This window comes from Pteropus medius, unplaced genomic scaffold (assembly GCF_902729225.1).
Source record: "Pteropus medius unplaced genomic scaffold, Ma_sr-lr_union100, whole genome shotgun sequence".
In the NCBI taxonomy this organism is placed as follows: Eukaryota; Metazoa; Chordata; class Mammalia; order Chiroptera; family Pteropodidae; genus Pteropus; species Pteropus medius.
This window is the reverse complement of record NW_024356336.1, coordinates 2,484,777-2,506,150: the sequence shown is the minus strand read 5'-3', so window position 1 is coordinate 2,506,150 and position 21,374 is coordinate 2,484,777. Positions and strand designations below refer to the sequence as shown.

The 21,374-nt window shown below is 47.9% G+C and overlaps 1 protein-coding gene across 1 annotated transcript in view; it reads right to left on the bottom strand.

The window, feature by feature from the left end:
- MYO18B (myosin XVIIIB) overlaps positions 1–21,374 on the bottom strand; it is a 247,364-nt gene that overhangs the window by 154,233 nt on the left and 71,757 nt on the right. The window contains 8 exon segments of the mRNA XM_039861993.1: positions 769–878; positions 4,357–4,579; positions 5,372–5,508; positions 5,511–5,554; positions 8,402–8,561; positions 14,059–14,206; positions 16,217–16,297; positions 19,692–19,884. Of these exon segments, the coding sequence (XP_039717927.1) occupies positions 769–878; positions 4,357–4,579; positions 5,372–5,508; positions 5,511–5,554; positions 8,402–8,561; positions 14,059–14,206; positions 16,217–16,297; positions 19,692–19,884 (1,096 nt within the window).

The window sequence follows — 21,374 nt, the reverse complement described above, 5'->3', positions numbered from 1 at the left end:
CTTGTTTTGCAGGACTGCTGTGAGGATGCAATAGGATTTTGCAAATTCTAAAGAGCTCTGTAATCATTGATCAGCTAGTGGCTATTCTCAATAGAAACATTTATCGAGGGTTTACAGTAGAGTTGGAGAAAGGAGACACACACAGGGGCAGAAATACGAAGTTAGGTATGTGTGTATTCATTCATTCATTCATTCATTCATTCAACAGAAAATTGATTGAGCACTTGCTATGAGCCAGAAAACACACAGGGGATCTACATAATTTCCCATAAGGCTAAGTGCTACACAAACATTTAAACAAGATGATGTGATGGGAAGTAACATTTGAGGCAGGATCTGAATAACGAGAGACACTGACCATGCAAAGATTAGGGAGAAGAGTGCTCCAGGCAGAGGGAACAGCTAACCCTGAGGGGGATGGTTCATTGTAACTCTGTAAGATGGGGGCTCTAGCATGAAATGCTTCCCAAACATTTTGGACTGCGAAGCCCTCTTTTCATGGAATATCTCAGGGTGCTGGTGCTGAGTGGAACACCCTCTGGAAATGATGGCTTTTCATTTTGCTAGGGGCCCTCCAAGCCGGTTCATGTTCTTCTCATCACTCTAATTCTTTTCCTATACTTCGTCATGCAGGGTTTTAGAGGGCCATTCTGGTGTGGGTAGTGTCTAAGTGACATGGCACAGAGTGCAGTCTAGAGCAGGGGACTGGGCCAAACCTCACAGCACCCTCGTCTTTGCCCCCAAGGCCTGCCACCCAGTCCTACATACCTTCCTCTCGTCTACTCCCTCGGTGACCAACATGAACTTCTTCATGAGCAGAGGGTCCAGTACCTGGAATCGTCGGCGGAACTGAGTGAACCCCATGTGGTCAGCATAGCCTGGCGGGGGAGTGGGCAGGAGAAGAACAGGAATCCAGGTCAGAAGACCATTCCTGGGCCCGACTCCCAGCCCTGCTACTAAATTGCTGTGTGGACTCACTTCTCAGGGCCTCGGCTTCTCCATTTGCTAACTTAAGAGACTGGATTCAATCAGCGTTTTGCAAATGTGTTCCACCAAAACCCAAACCCTATACATGGCTCCATTGCAAGTTTGAAAACCCTATAAAATGTTCTCGCCTGCCTCTTCGAAGGTCACAATGTGTGTCAGCATTGATGTCAAAGTCTCTGAGAACCTCTGCAGGGAAGATGTCTGGTTAACTTTGTTTAACCCAGAGTTTTTTTCCCAAACCTGTTTGACCATAAGAAAGAGCTTGTTTTGTTCTAATACCTATTACCATCCACAGACTGCAAATGGAAATACTGCGTTGGATAGTATCTATGGGTTCTTTTAAATCTAATATGTAGGATGGACACGGCTATACCCTTTTGTGTGGAAACTGAGAAGAGGCATCTGGAAAACTACTGAGAGAAGGTGACATTACAACCAGCCTTTGAAGGAGCCGTGAGAGTTTGCCAGAGGATTTGATGTGGAAGGGACATCTAGGCAGAGGGAGCTAGAGAGGGGAAATCTAAGGTTTGTTGCGCAGACATAGCGACAGCTAGCATTTACCAGGCACTTACGTGTGCAAGACACTAAGATAACAACTTCCTGGTGTTATAGACTCTCTGGGGGCCTAGATTATTATACTCATTTTATAGATGTGGAAAATAAGGCCTAGGGAGTTCAAGTTACCTAGACCAAAGTCCCACCAATGGAAACTCTCCCAGCTGGGATTCAAACCCAATAACAACAACTAATCAAGTGGAGAGTAGACGACAATGGGTCAAAAATGAACAGGACCGAGTCCCAAAAGAACTTGAACTCAAATTCCAGGCCTTGAGGTTTGGACTTCGTCCCGATACAAGGGGCATGAAGAGCCTTAGTTGCCTCAAAACAACAAAACAAAACAAAACAAAACAAAACCCTCAAGTGGCTGGATAGGAGAAGGACTGATGGAATCTCACTCCACTTTTGAGACTGTGCTTCACAGTAAGCCAAACGCATAAACCATGAGGAAGAGTGACAGTGTATGGAGGTGGCGAATCCAGGGAGGCTTCCTGGAGGAAGAAGAGGGTCTCTGGTCAGGTTCAAAGCATGATGGCCGCACAGAGACAAAAGGCTGGGAGGTTACAAGCCTGCCCTTTTGGGTCAGACTTGGCTGGGTTCACATTCCATTTCTGCCCTTATAGCCCTCTGACCACTGACAAATGACCCCATCTCTTTGAGATTCAAGTTCTTCACTTGTCAGATGAGAATAACAAGCTCTATTGTCACAGGGTCACTATAAGGATTAAATCTGATGACGATTATAGTAAAAGAAGCTAACGTGTATCTAGTGCTTTCCCACATCCAGGCACTCTTCTAAGTGTTATTACCTTTTTTGTTATCGACCCCTCAACAGCTCTCTGAGATCTGAGCTATTATAGGAGCAGAAAGGGAGGCACAATCTGGTGACTTGCTGTTGTCAGCCACAGTCAAGCCCAGGCCAACTTGCTCCAGAGTCTGAGCTGTGCCCATCAGGATGTATTACACATAATGTTTAATAAGCATGTACTATACACCAGCCAGTGGGCTAAGGGCTTTTGAGAATGATATCAGTATGTGTAATGACACAGTTCCTAGCACATCATAGGTACTCAATAGCACAGATATGTATGCGTGTGATATGTATATATATCCTATATTTGCATGAATTCAAAACCCTAAATATTTTATACATGTGTACGTATCTATGTATGCATGTAAATATTTCTCATATGGTGTGAGAAAGAAGCAACATAGAGCAGGAAAAAAATGAGGAAATGAACCAGGTCTAGGAGACAGAAATTAGAAAGTTGTACCACAAGACATCAACCCTTCACTTAGTTGGAAAACTCATCCTGATGGAGTTGGGCCCTGCTGAGAATGAGGAGGACAGACACCGCAGTGAGGACATGAGGCCCGAGGAAGGGGACGCGCTGACCCAGGCATGCACACGGGAGCTCTAACGAGCAGTCCAGGGCGCCTGCAAAGGCCCAGCGCTTCCTGCCAGCCAGCCGGGCAGAATCGATCAGCCTCCGGCTGTGACCATCTCACTCGTGCTCTTCCCCTGTGACATTATCTGTCTCCCTCCGCCTGTGGCTGTGCTGGCAGGAGAGAAAATCAATGAGATGCTCCGAGGAGTGAGGGTCTCATCTTTGCTTCCAGCTGCTCTCAACTTCTCCGTCAAGTACCTTGTGCCCAGGGTTTCATTATTAACACAGTGGGAGAAGATGGGGGCAGCGACCACAAGCTGGGGCGTCAGTGACCGAGGAGACATTAAATAAATAGGTGTCTACCTAGGCTCCCCACCAGCCCTAGCACCTCATCTTCTGCATAGAGAATGCCTGCTCCTGAGGCATTTTTAACTGTCACGGAGGGGAATCCATGGGCTCCAAGAGGCAGAAAAGAGTGAGAGGGATTCAGATCAAATTCATCTCATAAGACGAGCTAATGGTGGGAACTTCTAAAATACAGGCCTAAAGACTTCACTCTTCTCATTAAAACCCTTTTGTCTCCCTACCACCCCATCACCTCCTCAGCTGAACCTGGAGAAAACCAAACGCCCGAAAACCAAATTGACAGCCTTCCCTAGCGAATCCACCAGCCGCATCTCCCACAAGTCTTCATGCATTTTGAACCCCATTCTCTGAAAACTCAGGGTCTTCTATGCCTCCCTGCCTTTGCATATGCCGAATCCTCTGCCTAGCACCCCTCTCTCCAGCTCCAGCTCCCAGAGATGTGCTGCTTGTTTTGTTTCAAGACCCAGCTAAGATGCTAGCTCCCTTAGGTTTTCCCAGTCTCCCCAGTGAGAGCACAGAGCTTCCTCCTCTGGGCATCCAGGTACCTCCTGCATCTCCCATGTGACACATGCCCTCATCATATCGCATTATCATCACCTGTTTCCACACTGATCTCCCAAGCAAGGCTGAGGATCTCGAAGACCAAAATATTACTCATGTGGGATTCCACTCTCTATCCCAAGGTAGAAGCCCCTTAGATATGTGTTGTTAAAATGAAGATGATTAAGACACAGCCTTAGCCTCCTAGAAACACACAACTAATTCAGGGAATAAGCTGGGCCTTGGACCCAAAGCCACCAAGGTCCAAATCCAGGCTCCGCCGTGTCCCAACTGTATGATCTTGAGCAAGTCCTTTCACTTTCCTCAGCTTCCTCATCTGTAAAATGGGGGTGATCACAGCTTCCCCCTCACAGGGCTGCTGGGAAGAGCCAACGGGATGCTGCATGGAGAGCTCCTGGCACATAGCTGGTGTCCTAGAACCTTGGGTGCCACTATTTTGAGTCCAGCAAGTCCCAGGAGTCAGAGACAAGGTGCTCGCTCCCCAGCTGCCTCTTACCTGTCCTGTGCAGACGCAGTGCCTCCAGGATGTAGGACCCTGCAAGCTGGACCCTCAGTGCCGGGATGTCCAAGGGCAGGGGCCTGCCTGCCCCAGGCTTGTCCCCACCAGGCTGCAGTAGAGTCGGAGAGCCCTGTCCGCCCCTGCTCTCCACCGCTAGGCTCGGCACCAGGCAGTGGATGAAGTGTAAGTGAGACCGTCTGACCACGCTGGTCAAGGCATCCTAGGATTGAGAGGAAAGGGGGTCACAGCCAGCTGCCTCAAGGCGAGACAGAGAGGGGTCTGGACATTTCCCAAACATGCATTCAGACTGGCCTGTGTACCTTTGGAAGTCCCTATGTCTTACACCAAGGACCTCCTATCTCTGGCCTGGTTTGTACTCATGAGAAATAAGGGACTTTTGTAACAGCCCTTGTTGTAACAGATAGGGAAACTGAGGCATGGAGAAGGCAAATGAGTGGCCCAATCTCACACAGACCACCAGAAAAGGTGAACTACAACCCAGGACCTAGTCTGTGGGCTTTTTCAGTATAATATGCTATGAACTTTTTTCAAAACTTATCTTTCCCATGTCCCATCCTTTGGGCTCAGCCTGACCACTGACCAATCAAAGTTTCTCATGTGTTGTTGGATGAACATGTCCAGGTAACATAGTTACTTCCCCTGCTGCCTTCCCCCATGGAGAGGCTGGCGGTGAGGAAGACAGACAGGCCCGGTTTGGCTGTGACATCTATCACTTTGGTCGAGAGGACAACTGTGGTTCCTGCAAACTTCCTGAAGCTGCTCAAGTCAATACAAAGTAGCCAACGTGTTGGCCTCTGGCTTGGACCAATCACTTTCCAGCAGTGTGACCGTGTCCAGGTTTCTTTGCTATTCTGAGTCTCGATTTCCTCCTCTGTGCAGTGTGGGGTGATGCCTGTGCCTCCAGGCTTACTGGGGAGGGTAGATGGTGGAAGTGGGGAGGGCTATGTAGCAGTGAAGGCCACGACTCCATGCGGACAGGGAACCCACTCACCATCTGTAGCTTGATCTGGGAGCATGAGGCTTTCCTCTTCGACGCGGCAAAGCCACTGGCAAAGGCCCTCCTGACAGCACAGTTCCTCTGCAGGGCCTGCTGGGAGGTGCCCTCCAGCCCCGCCACAGCCCGGCACACGGGGGCAGCTTGGCCCGGGCCTGGAACAGGCTCCGCAGCTCCTCCCTAGCAGGTAGGAACGGGGGAGAGATAGGGGCTTTAGGGGGCTCGTGGGAAATAGATCCACATTGCTTCCTACTGATCTGTTTCCCGAATCATCCCCTTGAAGCATACACTCAAACTGCTACCCCTTCATTCCCAGTCCTTTCTTGTCATAAGAGCCTTTGCTTCATGACAAATGCCATCTCACCCCTCCATGCCTCTCTCCCCACCTGCTCTTACTTAGAGCATCTCTCCTTCTATTAAATATTCTTGTCATTTACATACCTATAGGAATTCTATTAAGCCTGAACTTTCTTAGAGGGAGAAATTATCTCCATTATCCCTAGAATGGGTTCACTACATAATAGGTGCCTACTCTATGTTTCATGCAAGAATGAATGACTTACAGGCTGAACATGCAGTTTCTGGACCTGTCAATGAAATGCCTAGCCTGATGTTGAGTGGTAGGTAGTGCCTTTCCCCGGCGTTTGTGTAATGCACAGGTTCTGAGGATAGTGGGCAAGGGCCAGGGCCCCTTAAGTGCTGTTCTGATAAGACTCAGCTGACCTGCCTGCTTTCTTGGGCAAAAGAGGATTCAGAAGGCTAGGCAAACTTTGCTGTGCCCTATGTTGAGGCTGAGAACTAGAGAAGGCCTCGTGCCTCCAGGGTCCCACCTGCCTCACGGCCTGCATACAGACATCTTCCATCGCTCCCTGCAAATCCAGTTCACACCTCCAGCCCCAGCCCTCAAGATGCCTTATCTACCTCCCTCTGTGCCTAACCCAACTCTCCAAATTATTAAGGAAATGAGTCTCAAATGACCCAAAAGTGTTTCAAGTGGTTAAATGCGTGGCCCAGCACAAAGATGAACAAAGGCTGGAATACATTTGCATTGAAATAAAAATCTTGGGTGGGGCTGGGAGTGTCCCCGAGGGGCAGGAGCCCTGAGAGGAAAGGGCAGGGGAATGTAGGCACCAACCCCTGGTACAGGGAAAGGAGATCGTGAGCACAGTTCTGACCCCTATACATGAAGTGTCCCATCAGTGGGGCTGGGAGACCTGACCTCAGGTCTTCAATTTACTCTGTGACATTGGATGACTTGCGTGTCCTGTTTGAGCCTGAGCTCCTGATAGACAAAGTAAAAGGGTTTGACCAAGACTTGAGAATGCCTAAGATCCTCCTGGAGTCTTGTCAGCAAAGCAAGTCTCCACAGCCCTCCTCCAGAGAGACAGGGCAGGGCCCAGGAATCAGAATGCTAAGCAAGCAATCTGGTAAATCCGGTGCACTTGGTTGCAGAACAACGCACTAAGAAAAAACACTGTTTGCTCTCAGAAAATCACCAATGTTTGACTTGCAAACATACGAGACACTCTAGTGGGATTTTCTCCCAAACCTGCCACGCTCTTTCGCCCCTGCAAGCCGCGACTTTGCACGTGCTATTTGTTCTTCCCAGAATGTCCCTTGCTCACCAGGCCATTTGGTCAACAAAAGTTCACCTTCTCCTTTCCTAACTCTATACCCCTCACCCAGCTTGAGCCACAGGATCCTAGAGAAGAAAGGAAATTCACAAGGCCCCAAGACGTGTGTTGAGGGCCTGCTATGAACAAGGCTCCTTCAACAGGCCATCTTCCCTCAGACACGTTCGGCATGACATCGTCACTGTCGCCTCCCAGATTATGAAACCAAGGCCCAGGTCATGCTGCTTGAAAAGAGGCGAAATCAGAATTTGAACATTTGCCTGACTCCAAAGCTTTGCAGTATCCACCAGATCTTACAGCCTCGTCCAACAAACCCTTATTTTATGATGAAGGAAGCAAAAATAAAAGAACAGGGAGGGGAAACTGCCCGCAGTCACCCAGGTGACAAGCGGCAGGCTCAGACTTGACCCAGGTCCCCTGGCTTTCCTCTTGGAGTCCTCTGTGTGCTCGTTAAACTTCCTTTTGCCTCATCCCTGACTTTTCCAAAGCTGTATGGCCATAAGCCCTGCTGCATATAGGTTTCCAAGCAACTCTGACCATATGTCCTGAGAGCTTCTCCAAGGATCACTTAGCCAAGTTGTATCTGGGCTCTGCCACTATTTTGCTGTGTGATCAAAAGCAAGCCACTTTACCTCCGAGGGCCTCGGTTTTATCATCTGTAAAAGGGGGCTAAGGATACTGTGTTACTGGAAAGATTCATAAGATACTTATAAAGCAGTTACATGATGCCAGGCACATAGTGAGTGATCACTAAATATTCCTTCCCCACACTCATGCCCCTAGCACCTCCCCGGTGGTCTCAGCTTCTCTTCTTGTCTCCAAGCTCTGCCCCTGCAGGATTCCAGCATTGAACTTGGAAGGATCACCATGCATATTTGTGTGTGTGCACGCACAGACGCGCGCACGCACACACACACACTTCCCAGTAACTCTTTGAACCAAAGGCAGCTATTGTTGCCAGCTCTCTGCCAGCACTTCTGAAAAGAGCAGTCAGGGAATGCTGTGAGCTTTTTTTTTAATGCTACAAAACATCATCACTTCGGTTTTATGATCCCCTCGTTCTAGGATGCCCATAAAAGTTGTTCCAGTCACATCATCTCTCAGATACTTAATAAAAGCCGAAGAAAGGCAAAAAGCCAAAATAACAAGTCACAGCTTTTGAGCTTTCGTTCCACCTTTCCAGAAGATAGCTCTTCTCCTCGGCTGAACTCATGCTGGCCCCAGGGAGACATTGTACTGCTCCAGTTTGAGTTACAGTACTTTGTGTCATTAGGAACAGGTTCCTAAAACCGGCCCTCACTCACTGTGTTATTGTGACCGCATGGTCTCAGTGGGGAAGGAACCTCGGCACCCTGAATGTCCCCAGCCTGTCCCCAGCCCTGGCCGGACCCACCTTTTTGACTGCTGCAGGATCTGGGGGGCATCCCGGGCCGAAAGGTTGGGCTTGGCCTTGTGAAGCCAGCCTGTGAGGTCATAGCGCACAGGGTCCTGCCCCCGCTGGTGGGAAATCTCGCACTGGAGGGGCTGCTCACACTGTCGAAGGGCAGAGGCCCCTGAAAGCAGACACAGCACATGAGTTGGGGGCCTAGCGGGGACACTCTGCAATCGCTTGGCCTCACCAAGAACACACTTTTTCCATTTTAATATTTCCGGGTAGCTAAAGCTGACAGTTCTGGGGACCCAGACTTCTCCGGCTTTGTGCATTCGCATGCATTATTTCCAATGTGGATTCTATTTCTCTGTGCTTTCTTTATTCCAAGATATCTGTTTTCCCCAAACATCATTAGTGTATACAGTCTTCATGATTTTTTTTTTTTTTACCATACTCATGTATCATCTGAGCTGCTACTAATGTTTTTCTTAACTCGACTCACATTTTTACAAGTAAATCCATTTATAAAGAAACATTATATTGTAGGTTCGGTGTGCAAGCTGTATGTATTTTCTAATATTCATGGAAATAGGTACATAATTATTAAACATTTTGAAAAAATTTATTTGTGTGACACCTAAAATCGTCTTAAATACCATCAACCAAATAAATGCACAGCCTACTCTTGGGAGATGCTGGCAGACACTTGGTTGTAAAGGACTGAGTGAGAGAAACAAACAGGTTTGGAGTTAGAGAAGACCTAAGTGCAAATCTTGACTCTACTGATTACTATGTGACATGGGCCAAGACAGTTAAATCTCTTAGCTTCAGTCTTATCTTCCGTAAAATATAGATTAAATAATACATACCTCCCAGGGTGGCATAAGGCTCAAAGGGGATAATGTATATAAAATATTTTAGTGGCATGCCTGGCACATAGTAGTCACTCAGTGAGCAGTAGTGGGTGTCATGATGTTTCCTGCATGGAAACTTTTGCTGATGCTCTGGAGTTACTACGGGTTTGTCTCCACACGCCCCGTGGTCAGCTTCATGCCTGGCACAAGAATAGAGTCTGGAAGTGCTTGTGGAATGAATGAATAAATGAATGAATGAACTACTGGTCATGAATCATATCACTCTAATCGCAGCGACACCCTCAGGTTGAGTAATGGCTCCAGGACAATTATTATCAAGAACGGTAGCCTAGTTTTGGTGCTTGTGTCTACTCTGAATGATCTTTCTACATTTTCCAGTCTTGCTATTGTCAACATACCAACGTATCTTGCTATTGTCAACATACCAACGTGTAGGTACTAGGGTCTTTGAGTCCCTCCTCCAAATACCAACATACCAACGTGTAGCTACTAGGGTCTTTGAGTCCCTCCTCCAAATCCTGACTAGCTACCTCTACACTGCAGTGTTCTTGGAATTCTGTACAAAATAAATGCAGTCGGAGAGTCTACAGGCAGCTGATGAGTAAGGGGCATAGATTCTGCCATCTGTTTGGATGGCCGGAGGTCCTTTGAGCTCACTTCCTGGTCTCCTCTGCATTCTGGATAATTGAAGTCACCAGCAAGGAACACTTTCAGTTAAGCGAAGTATTATTGCATTGAGAGCCTCTTGTGAGTCTTTCAGAGCCTTTCAGTCTCCCTCAAGGAGTCGCCCTCCAATGGGAGAGAAAAGCAAGATGATAGAGTGCATGCCCAGCTCTGGCCCACACGTCCACACTGCCCGGACAATGCTGTAGGTATTGGCACGGATCCTTCCCTGCAATGGACTGAAAGCAACTTGAGGGCAGGGCCCATGTTCATTCATTGTTATGTCCAGCAGCCAGCACAGAGCTGGGCTCTGAATGAGGGAGGACCCCAGCAGCATCTGGGGAGTGGGAGGGGCCCAAGGCAAGAGAGAGAAAAGGATGTTCACATTTGCTAAGCCCCAGGCAGTCTCTACTAGGCATGCTACCACACGTGATGTCATTCAATCCCCACTCTGGTCCGTGATGTGTGCGTCACTGGGCTGGTTTCCAGAAGGTGACACTGAAGTTCAGGGAGTTGAGACGGCTTGACTAAAGTTGCACGGCAGTTGGCGTAGAGTCAAGGTGAGGACATGGGTTTGCCAACCACAAAGCCCGTCTCTGTCCCAGGACGTGGCCCAATCGACGGAGGTACCATGTCTCCCAAGAACCATCTAGAAAACAGCTTCCAGGACACAGACCTGCTCATTCTCCTCCCTCTCCTCTTTCTCCCAGTGGTTTCTGTCATAGTTTTGTTCATCCAAATATATCACTTTCAGGAACCCCTAGAAATGCCTATAAAATGTGGCATCAGCGATATCACCTCTCCCAGGAGCCTAACCCCCCAGACTGGGGTAAGAGCTTCTCCTGGACCCTCTGCCCTGGGCATTCGCCCCCTGTGGCTGTAATGTGAATGCCTGCTGCCTGACTGTCCACTGTGCGCAGGCTCTGGGAGGGCTGCCCCCAGCCCCGTCCTGGGCCCGCTGCCCAGCAAATGCACCTTGGGTGAGAAGTAATGGTTAGTGAGCACTGGGTTAGCCAGAAAGCCCCACATATTCTGCTTGATTGAATGTTCTCATTAACTCAGAACTAATCAGAAAGTCCCAGAGGCAAAAGATCTTTTTTTTATTTTTTTAACTAAAATGTCTGAGTTAATGTGTCTGCTTCAGTGGGTCCAAGACAAAGGATATAACAGTCTCTCCTCTGGGAACTTGAGAACCTCACAGCATCCTGCTGAGGTGTCTGGGATTGGCAGCATCGGGCCTCACAGGGAAAGGAGACGGGGCCACAAATCTAGCCAAATCCCCTCCGGTCCCAGCCACTCCCTACAAGACACTTTCTGCTTCTGACCCTACTTTCTTTCTGTCTCTTTTGCCCAAAAGTTAAAATCCAGAAAACGTTCCATTTGAGAAATCCATTTCATCTGATTCTGATCATTGGGCTTTCACATATTCATCCATTCTGTATCCAAATTCATCTCACTCCTCACTGTGTCAGCGCTACTCTAGGTGCTGCAGATACACACAGGACCAGGCTGGCCCCTGCCATCGCAGAGCTGGCATTCCCATGAGGACAAATGCCTGAGGTCCCATGGTGATGGCTGTCATGGAGCAGAGGAAAGCAGGGGAAGGGAGACAGGGGTATGAATGAGGAGGGGTTATTATTTTACACAAGGTGGTCGGGCAGGCCCCTGAGACACGCAGGAGGTAAGGGAGAGAGTCATGCTGAAGTGTGTCAGAAGAGCGTTCCAGGCAAAAGGAACTGCCAATTGCGAGGACCCTGAGGTGAGGATGTGCTTGGTGTGTTTAAGGAGCGGCTGAGAGAGCCGCGTGGTTGGAACAGAGTGAACAAGGATGGGGAAGGAGAAATGGCAGATTCCGCAAAGGCTTCGCTATGGTCCAGGTACTGGGGGGACAGCAGAGAAGAGGCGGATGTGCATGCTGCACCTTCGGGGGCTCACAGGGTAGTCGGGGGACAATGAGAAGCAAGTAAATAGATAACCAAACATTCCAGAAACTGGAACGGGGCCTTGAAGGAAATAACCAGGGAGATATGATGGGACAGCCTGGCTGCAAAGGGAGCAGCTTCAGACAGGGGTCAGGAAGGGCTCTGAGGAGGAGCCCTCTGAGCAGAGGACTGAAGGAGAGTGTATAAAAACGCTTCTTGGCACACATGGGCTCATCTGTCCTTGTAACAACCCCCTAGGAGGTGATTTCCCGGAAGTCACACACTTTACAATTAAGTGGAGCGGGGATCCAACCCAGGTCTCTGGAAACTGAAGCCTGGGTGAGCTTTTCACAGCTGTGGTCCTGGCTTCCTCTGCATCTGGGTGAGTTTTCTCCTCTACCACTCACCGCTGTTCCCCCTTCAAAAAATCACAACTCCATTCTTGGGCCCTAGAGACATTCACTAGAGACAAGGGCTACTTTCATAGCCTGAAGAGAAGCCATGGATCTGGCTTCCCTTTGGAGTGAGGCCTCCTGGGTACCACGTTAGCTCTGTTATCAGCACGTGCATGGCCATGGTAAGGCACCTCGTCTCTCGGAGGCTTCAGTTAGCCCCCTGCAGGTGGGGTGTAATGAAACCCATCATGCCTGTCTTAGACTAAAAGCTCCACAAATAGCAGTTTCCTCTGCCCTTCCACCCTTGTTCACTGGCTGGCAAAGAGGAATACTTTAGAGAACAGAGGTGATCATCACCAGGGTCAAGTCAAGTGCCAGGACCCCTCCAGGGCCAGGGCAGTCCAGAGCTTCATATGACTCTCCTGGGCTCTCGGCACTTTTGCTTTCATGGGCCCCTTCTATATGTATATATAATCAAAGTACCATAACTAGATGGCTTAAGCAACATAAATGTATATTCTCACGGTCCTGGAGGCTGAAATTCCAAGATCAAGGTGTCAGCAGGTTTGATTTCACTCTGAGGCCTCTCTCCTTGGCCTGCAGGCAGCCACCTTCTCCCTGTGTCTTTCCTCTGTGCATCTGTGTCCTTCATCTCTTCTTATAAGGACACCAGACATATTAATCAGGTCCCACTCCCATGACTTCAGTAAACCTTAGTGAACTCTTAATAGTGACCTAGCTCCATATAAAGTCACATTTCGAGGTGATGGCGGGTAGGACATCAACATATAAGTTTTGGAGGAAGGGGTACAATTCAGCCCATCATATGTATGTATGTATGTATATATGTATGTGTGTATATATCTACACGCGCGCGTGCACACCCACCCCCACACACACACACATACGTATATATTCACACACTATATTTGACCTAAGAGTTCTTTTTTTTTCTATTCTGCTTTTTAACAGAAATGAAAACATTTCACAGGCCCTAAAGGCACCACAGGTCCCAGGCCCTGCTTCTCCTATGCCTAGTGGGAAAGTGGGGGTGATTTGGGTATTAGTGCACTGGGCTTGGTCCAAGGAAAGCTGCCAGAGCCATCAGATGCTGCTGCTGCTTTAAAAATCTTGTCCTGATGAGCGCAGCAATGCTCCATGAATGTCCCAGACAGAGGACTCAGCTGGTCCCCTTGGGGTAGAGGCTCCTGCTCACCGAGCCCAGCGGACAGCAGCACTGAGAGATATCATACGTCTTCCTCCAACTCTTCTCCAGTTTTTCACAAACCACTCCCATCAGATGTTCACCCAGAACACACCATTGAAATTGCACTTGTCTCAGTCACCGATGACCTCCACCTGGCCAAATCAATGGCCATTCCTCAGTCACACCTCACGTGCTCTCTCAGCAGCATTTAATTGGGTCAGTTCACATTCTCCTAGATTACCTCCTACCTCCCTGGCCACTCCTCCTCAGTCTCTTTTGTGGTCACTTGCCTTGTCCCTGGCCCCTTGACACTGAAATGTCCCAGGGCTGAATCCTTGGCCATCTTCTCTGCCAACCCTCATTCCCTTAGTGACCTCAACCTCGTGGGGGCCACACGAGGCTGGTTTACCACTGTATAACATAGCACTCAGCATATGGTAACTGCTCAACACATTTGTTGGGTACATGAATGAATGAACACATGAATGAATGAAAGCACACACCAGCCCACACACAGACATTTCTGCACTCAGATCCCATCCTGTGCGGGCCTCGTCAAGGACGGATTCCAGCTCTCGGGCTGGACTCAGCACCCTTCCCGACCTCATCCTCCTACCTTCGGCCCCAGGCCCTTTCTTCTCGAAGGCTGCACAGAGACGCTCGAGCACCACGCTGTCACTGGAGCCCTCCACCTGGACCTCCTCGTCCAGAACCCAGAAAAGGCCCCCGGCGTCCTCAGCACCTCCTCCAGCTGGTAAGCGGACCTGGTGGGAGATCCAGGATACACTGAAGGGCTCTGACCCCCGACGGACAACAGTCCTGGGCTTCTCTTCCCACCTATGGAAGTCGGGGGATCTGAGCCCCAGCCATCAGGACTTAGACAGACTGGCCAGATCCATGCTCCTACTCACCCCCACATTCCCACTCACCCCAGACTCTCAGGGTTGAAACCGCAAAACTTGACCAGCCTCTCAGTTCCAAGGGGTCTGAGTCCTGCCTCTGTCCTCACTTCCTGTGTGACTGGGCAACTGCGCTTCTCTGAGTCTCATTTCCTCTTACGTGCAATGGAGACTGGCAATACCTACCTCAGAGGGCTGTGTGAGGATTTCACAAGGGAAAGCACTGTGTAAATGACACACTTCTGGGTACAAACAGGTGGCTGTGTGTATTTGTGCACAGCCAGACATGAAAGAACTCATTCCATCAGCATCACTTCCTCTTAGAGGTCTTTGAACTTTTTTAAAACTAAAATCTTGAGGGAAAGAAAAAATGCCCGAATAATGTTTCAGAGGAGAAGGTGAACTTGGTTCAACAGCACAGACATGGAATTTTAAATGCAGCTCCAAGCTTCAAAGACCATCTAAGCCACGCTGTAATTTTGCACATGGGAAACTGGGAAAGGCCCTGGAGGTTAGAGGGCTTATCTGAGGGCCCATGATGAGTTGGAATAACCAATAATAACACTCAGTGGTTATGAAGGAAATGTGACGTGTAGAGTGACCAACTTCCCTTGATGACAGGGACTGAGGGGCTTCCCAGAGTGTGGAGACTTCAGCAAACCCCTGACAAACAAGAACAGTTGGCCACCCTAATGCGGAATATTGGTCCATACTCTTCAGAGGCCCAGAGAAGAAAAGGGACATGTCCAGGGTCACATGGAAAGACATGGGCAGAACTGGAAGTGGATCCCAGGCATCTTGACCCTTCACCTTGGCCCTCTTTATTGGGGTCGAAATTGACAGGCAGCCCGTCCACAGAAGGCAGCTATTCCTAGCCACTGCCCAACATCTGGGGACACCATGCCTCTTCCCTCCTCACACTGCCTGGATCATCTCTTCAGGACTGTAAGGAAGTATGACAGGGAGAGGGAACCAGCCTGAAAGGTGCCAACAAGATGCATAGGAAGGTGATGGCTGGCAGGGCTCACAGATGAAGGAGCTTTGCAGGGGCAAGTATAGCCCACAGTGAGCCACAAGAAGCCTTAGAAACCACCCCTGGCTGACAGGAGACAAGAAATGAGGAAAAAGGCAGCCTGTGCTATCAAATGGCAGGAGAAATGTGGCCTGCAGGTCACCTACTATATGCCAAGCACCCTACCAGATGCTTTCCATGTCAAATCTCATCGACATTCGTGACAACCTCAGGGGATAGAAAGCTGAGGCTTAGAGAGGAGAAGTGACATGCCGAAGGTCACCAAGGTTGGACCCAAGCCTTGCAAGTCGAGTAAAATGGTTTAGGGCGGTTCTGGGAAGGGGTTGACCAGAGGTGCAGGTCTCGGGTCAGCAAAGTGGGTTCTCAGGGTGGGGAAAGTGAAGTAAAGACTCAGCTATCCCCCAAAATAAAGTCTGTCTGCCTCCAAGGGAGGTCAGGGGCCCGGATCCAAGGTTATCCCATCCCCAGTGGCCCTATTCTCTCCGTCTCTGCTGGGCACAGCACTTTCATCTCAACATCCGATCTTTCCAGGCAAGAGCAGCTGGAAGCCACTGGTCGAGAACTCGGGACCACAGGCTCCCGGGTGTGAGTGCATTCTAAGACACAGACTCAAATGTAATGCAGAAGGTAGTTCTCACCCTAAGGAGATCTGGATATTCATTGCCCAGGTCACATCTCAGACCAATCGACACAGAATTTGAGAGTACATCCCAGATGTCAGTGTTTTTAGCAGTCCCTTGGTGATTCCAGGTGCAGAAAGCATTGACAGCTAGTAGCATGAAGGCTCCATTTTGCTAATATTTCAATAAAAAGGCTTTATGGTTTGCTGAGGCCTCTGTTACCTGGGAGGGATTCTGATCCACGAGGGCCACCGTGGTCCCCGGGGAAGGCTCTGGGAGGTCAAACTGCACAGGAAGACCTTCCTGGAAAATCACAGAAATTCAGCGTTAGTTCTTTCTGTGAACTGAACAGGGTCGAAAACTTCTGGAGGAGGAAAGAGAAGTGAGGACTTTTCTTATCCCTTGGACTCTTTTAATTATTATTTTTAATTGTGGTAAAATATATATAACATAAAATTTACCGTTTTAGCCATTTTTAAGAGTATAGTTCAGTGGCATTAAGAAATCACACTTAATTCCCCATCTTCCTCCTCCCCAAGCCCCTGACAGCTACCATCTACTTTCTCACTCTCTGAATTTGATCTGTAAGTATCTCACATGAGTGGAATCATACCGTATTTGTCCTTTTGTGACTGGCTTATTGCACTTAGCATAATGTCTTCAAGGTTCATCCACGCTGTAGCATGTGTCAGAATGTACTTACTTTTTATAGTTGAATAATATTCCATTGTATGGATAGACCATATTTGTTTATGCATTCAACCACTGATGTACACTTGGGTCCCTTGCACCTTTTGGTTATTGTGAATAATGTTGCGTGGGTGTACAAATAGCTCGTGAAGAGCTTGCTTTCTGTTCTTTTGGTTAGATACCCAGAAGTGGAATTACTGTATAATATAGTAATTCTATTCTGAATTTTTGAGAAAACACCATCCTGTTTTCCGTAGCAGCTGCACCATCTTCTATTCCTACCACCAGCCATGCATAAGGTTTCCAATTACTCCATATCGTCACCTACACTTCTTATCTTCTGGGTTTTTTTAATAACAACCATTCCAATGGTATAAAGTACTATCTCAAATGGTTTTGATTTGCATTTCCCTAAATTAGTGACATTGAGTATCTTTTCATGTGCTTATTGGTCATTTGTATATCTTTTTTGGAGAAATATCTATTCAAGTCCTTTCCCCATTTTTTAATCAAGTTGTTTGCTTGTTCGTCTGTTTATCATCACCCTTTAGCCTTTGAATAAGAAGAAAGGTTGTAGATCAACATTCTAATAACATCCTGAGGTTGTTCAACCTGTAAGGTTGTCAGTAATCATGATGAGAGCTTTAACAGAAACTGATAATTCTGTCTAAACTTTTCTAATATTTACTGAGTATCTAGTGCGTCTGAGTGCTAGAGGGAGCAAGCATAAACTATAGATGATATCTGTTGCCATATAAAGATAGCCAGATCTAGACACTATGCACAAAGATGTTCATCACAGTGTTGTTTATAAGAGCTTCATCATGGAAATCACCCAGATGTCCAAAGGAGAGTTGAGAGAGACTCAGACCTCACCACTGAAATGCATGGTTACTAAGAGCTGTAAATGGAGTGAGGAAATGTGAATAACATAATGCTGTGAGGAAAACAGCAGATGCAAAATTGGGTACATAGGAGTTATCCGATATCTGTAGAGAAGACAAGATATAAAAAATGACTGCTGTAAAATACGGACAGCAGTAACAGTGGTTGCCTCTGGGTGGTGGGGATTAGAAGACTGTGTTTTCTGCTTCTTCACACTTACATTCACTTTCCAGTTTTTTCATTAAAAAAAAAATGCATTACTTTGACCATCAGAAATAGGTGAAATATTATGGAAAAAAAATGATAGCTGCTGCCATATATTGAATACCTGATAGATGAGGCACTTTCTATTCAACGTCATTAAATGCTCAAAAACAGCCACTTCAGGAAGTGTGGTAAAACATTATTATAAAAATAAACCCCAGTCTCTCCCCAGCCCTGTATCCACACTCTTCGCACAGAGATATTGCAGTTTCTCCCATAGAGAAGTAGGACCTATTTCCCCACCCCTTGAGTCAGAGTTCAGCCCTGGACTTGCTGTGACCAACCGAATACAGCAGAAGTGACACTGCCAGGTCCAAGTCTAGGTCTCAAGGGGCCCTTCGCACTTCCGCTAGCTCTCTTGGAACCCTGCCAGGGCCATGAGAACAGCCTGGGCTAACCTGCTGGAGAAATGGACATTCCTGGAGTGCAGGTGAGTCATCCCAGCCATGGCCTGCCTGGATCAGCTCACAGCCAGCTGACCCCCAGACACTTGAAAGAGCCAGCCAAGACCATCAGAGCCACCTACCTAACCCGCATCTGACCACAGGCACAAGCGCTCTCCCAGCCAAGATCAAAAGAACTGCCCAGGCAACTCAGAGATTGATAAGTAATAACAAAATACTACTTTTAAAGCTGCTGTGTTTGGAGTAGTTTATTAGGTAGCATTATTGTAGTGAATGGTAACTGATGTATGAGTATTACTACTTCTATTTTACATGTGAAGAAATCGAGGATCAGAGAGGGTGAGTGACTTTCCGAAAGCCGAACAGCTAATAAGTGACAGAGTTAGAGTCAAACCCCAAGTCCCATCAATGTCATTTCTTTGAGCTTTATCCATGATGATGTATTCATGTTTACTGTTGTGCAGGACTACAACCAAAGAAATGACTATAATGTCAATACCCATTATATATTGAAAATTGGTCATTTCTAATATTTTGCCATTAGCACTTGCTGGAGTCAAAGGGGTCCTCTTCAAGGAGGAAGGAGGGTGCAAATACCTGGAGTACTGGCAATGCTCTACTTTTCGCCTGGGTGGTAAATGCATGAATTTGTTCATTTGGAGAAATTCATTGAGCTGCACACTTCTGATTGATGCTTTTTTCTTGTGTACATTTTATATTTCAATTTAAACCTTTTTTTTTTTTTAGGCGAGGCAACCCATGGTTGCACACTCACAGATCTCAAAAAGACCTTGTCAGCTTACAATCCCTTATTTTTAATTTTTTAATTTTTTTTTACACCTAGGTGGTCTCCCATCCAAGTACTAACCAGTCCCACCTCTGCTTAGCTTCCGAAATCAGATGGGATCAGGCTTGTTCAGGGTGGCATGTCCTTAGACAGCTTAAACTTTTTTTGAAACAAGAAAAGAAGGGGCTGGCAGGGACATGGCTATACATGGTTCCTGGTTCCTACACATAGTTTCTTCGGGGTGCCTTCTAGAAGGGGAATTGCATCTTCCGCTTTGCCACATTAAGATCGACATGCAAACCCAGTGTTTTCACCCAACTACACAGCATGGAGGGCTTTCCACGTCGGGGAAGATGCAAGCTAACTGTTAGGGGAGGTTTTAGCTTCATTGAGGTGGGAAAGGAGGAACAGGTCATTTCAAAGAAGGGTAGCAAGGCCTGGGAAGCCCCATGTTCCCTGGTGTTTATGGACAGTAGTGTACAGGGGGCCATGGACGGAGGCTGGGGAACAGAGGGAGATGGAGAGCCAGGCCTGGAGTTGGGGTTTTGTTCAGTGGCAGGCCGAACAGGATGAAGCCAAAGGTTACTGGGAGACTGGACTCCTACACCATCTGGCCTCTCACCCTCCACTGAGTCCTGGTGAAGTCCCCTCCCCAACCTGGCAATACCTCCTGGTGTCTCTCCAGTGAGGAGACGAAGGTCCGTTGGTAGAAAAGCAGCTGCAAGCGCTCGTGAGTGTAATTGTGGCACAGCTCCTCAAAGGTGGCGGCCCGGTCCTTGCCCTGGTGCCGGGGGTTTTGAAAGCCCGGAGAGTCCACCACCATAATGGAGGCCATGGAGAGATGATGGGAGGAGAAGGATCTGGGGAGAGAGGGGACAGGTCCTGAGACTACATGGCATCTTAGAGCCCTGGTGGTCCAGGCTTCGCATTCCCCTGCCACAGAGATGGAGAAACTGAGGCAGCATGCTGGGTGAGTTTGGAGATCCAGAAGATCCACTTTCAAAACCAGGCTCACCAGTTAACCTGGGGTAACCAAGGGTAAGTTTATTAACCTCTCTGAGCATGGATTTACCCAACTGTCAAATGATGAGGGTTATCCCAGGGACTGCAATAAGAATCAAAGGAATTCAAGTACAGCAAGCGCCTCCCATGGATACAGACTTCAGGGCGTTCTCGCCCCACCAGGCCCAGAGTGGAGAAGTGACTCGTTTAAGGTGACATGGCATACTGGCTATAAAGTTAAGACAGAGCCTTCTTTTCTTTGTTAGTGATACATTGCAATAGAAAAACAATTTTGTTCGGTGCCTCAGTTTACAAAGTTTTTTCAAGCCATCATCTACTTGGATCCTCTCAATGAATCTATTAAAGTGGACAGAGGAGAGATTATTCACATCCAATGCAGAAGTTAAGGGACTTACGAAAAAGTCACATGTGGGCTTCAACCCTTGCTCTGCAATGGAGGGGCTATGTGTCTTGGGAGAATTGCCCAATTTCTCTGAGCCAGCCATGGAAAGCTTGGTGATGGAGCCGAACTGAGAGGACTGTTGGGGGAGTTGGATGTGATAAGGCATCCATAGCTCTGAACACAAGTTTGGCCACATGGAAAGTGCTCAGTAAATGCTATCTGCTGTTAATATCATTAACATGATCATCACACGCTTTGAAGGGCCCTTAGTTTAAACCTTAGCTCTTCCCAGTTACTGGCCCTAGTTTTCCATCTGTGTAATGGGGCCAATGAGATCAGCAAGTACATAGTCATGGGTGAAGAGTAAGTTAATGCTCAGAAAGTCAGAGGCCTACTAGGTGCTCCTAAATGGTGGTAGTGGTATCATTACCATGAACACACACATTTTACAGATGTGGCTCCAAGAACAAAACCATGAAGAAACTGCCCTCCACAGGCCGAGGCAGCTTCCTCTTCCTACAGTTCATATACCACCCCCGCCCCTACCCCGTACTCCTTCCTCTAAGTGAAGATGAGCCCCTTGGTTTCTAGATAATGTGTTTGTGGTCTCAGATGGTAATCACTCCAGCAGTGAGAGAAGAGTGGATTCTGTGTCTCAGTGACATTGGAGAACCTGGCTGCTCTGTCGCTATGCACCAGCCTCATCCCCTTAACAGGATATCAGAAGCCTCATTACACCTCTTGCTTTCATAGAAGAGGCAGGGGTTTGCCTGGGTTCTGGATCCACTCCACTAGAACTGGTTAACGATTTCCAAAGACGGGCTCAGAGCTCATTCATTACGATAGGAAACAGAGGCTCTAGTGCCTACAGCCCCACAGACACATTTCAGAGATGTATCTTGGCCCGTTCTGAAATTCTTCCCAGGCATAAATTTGGGAAATAAA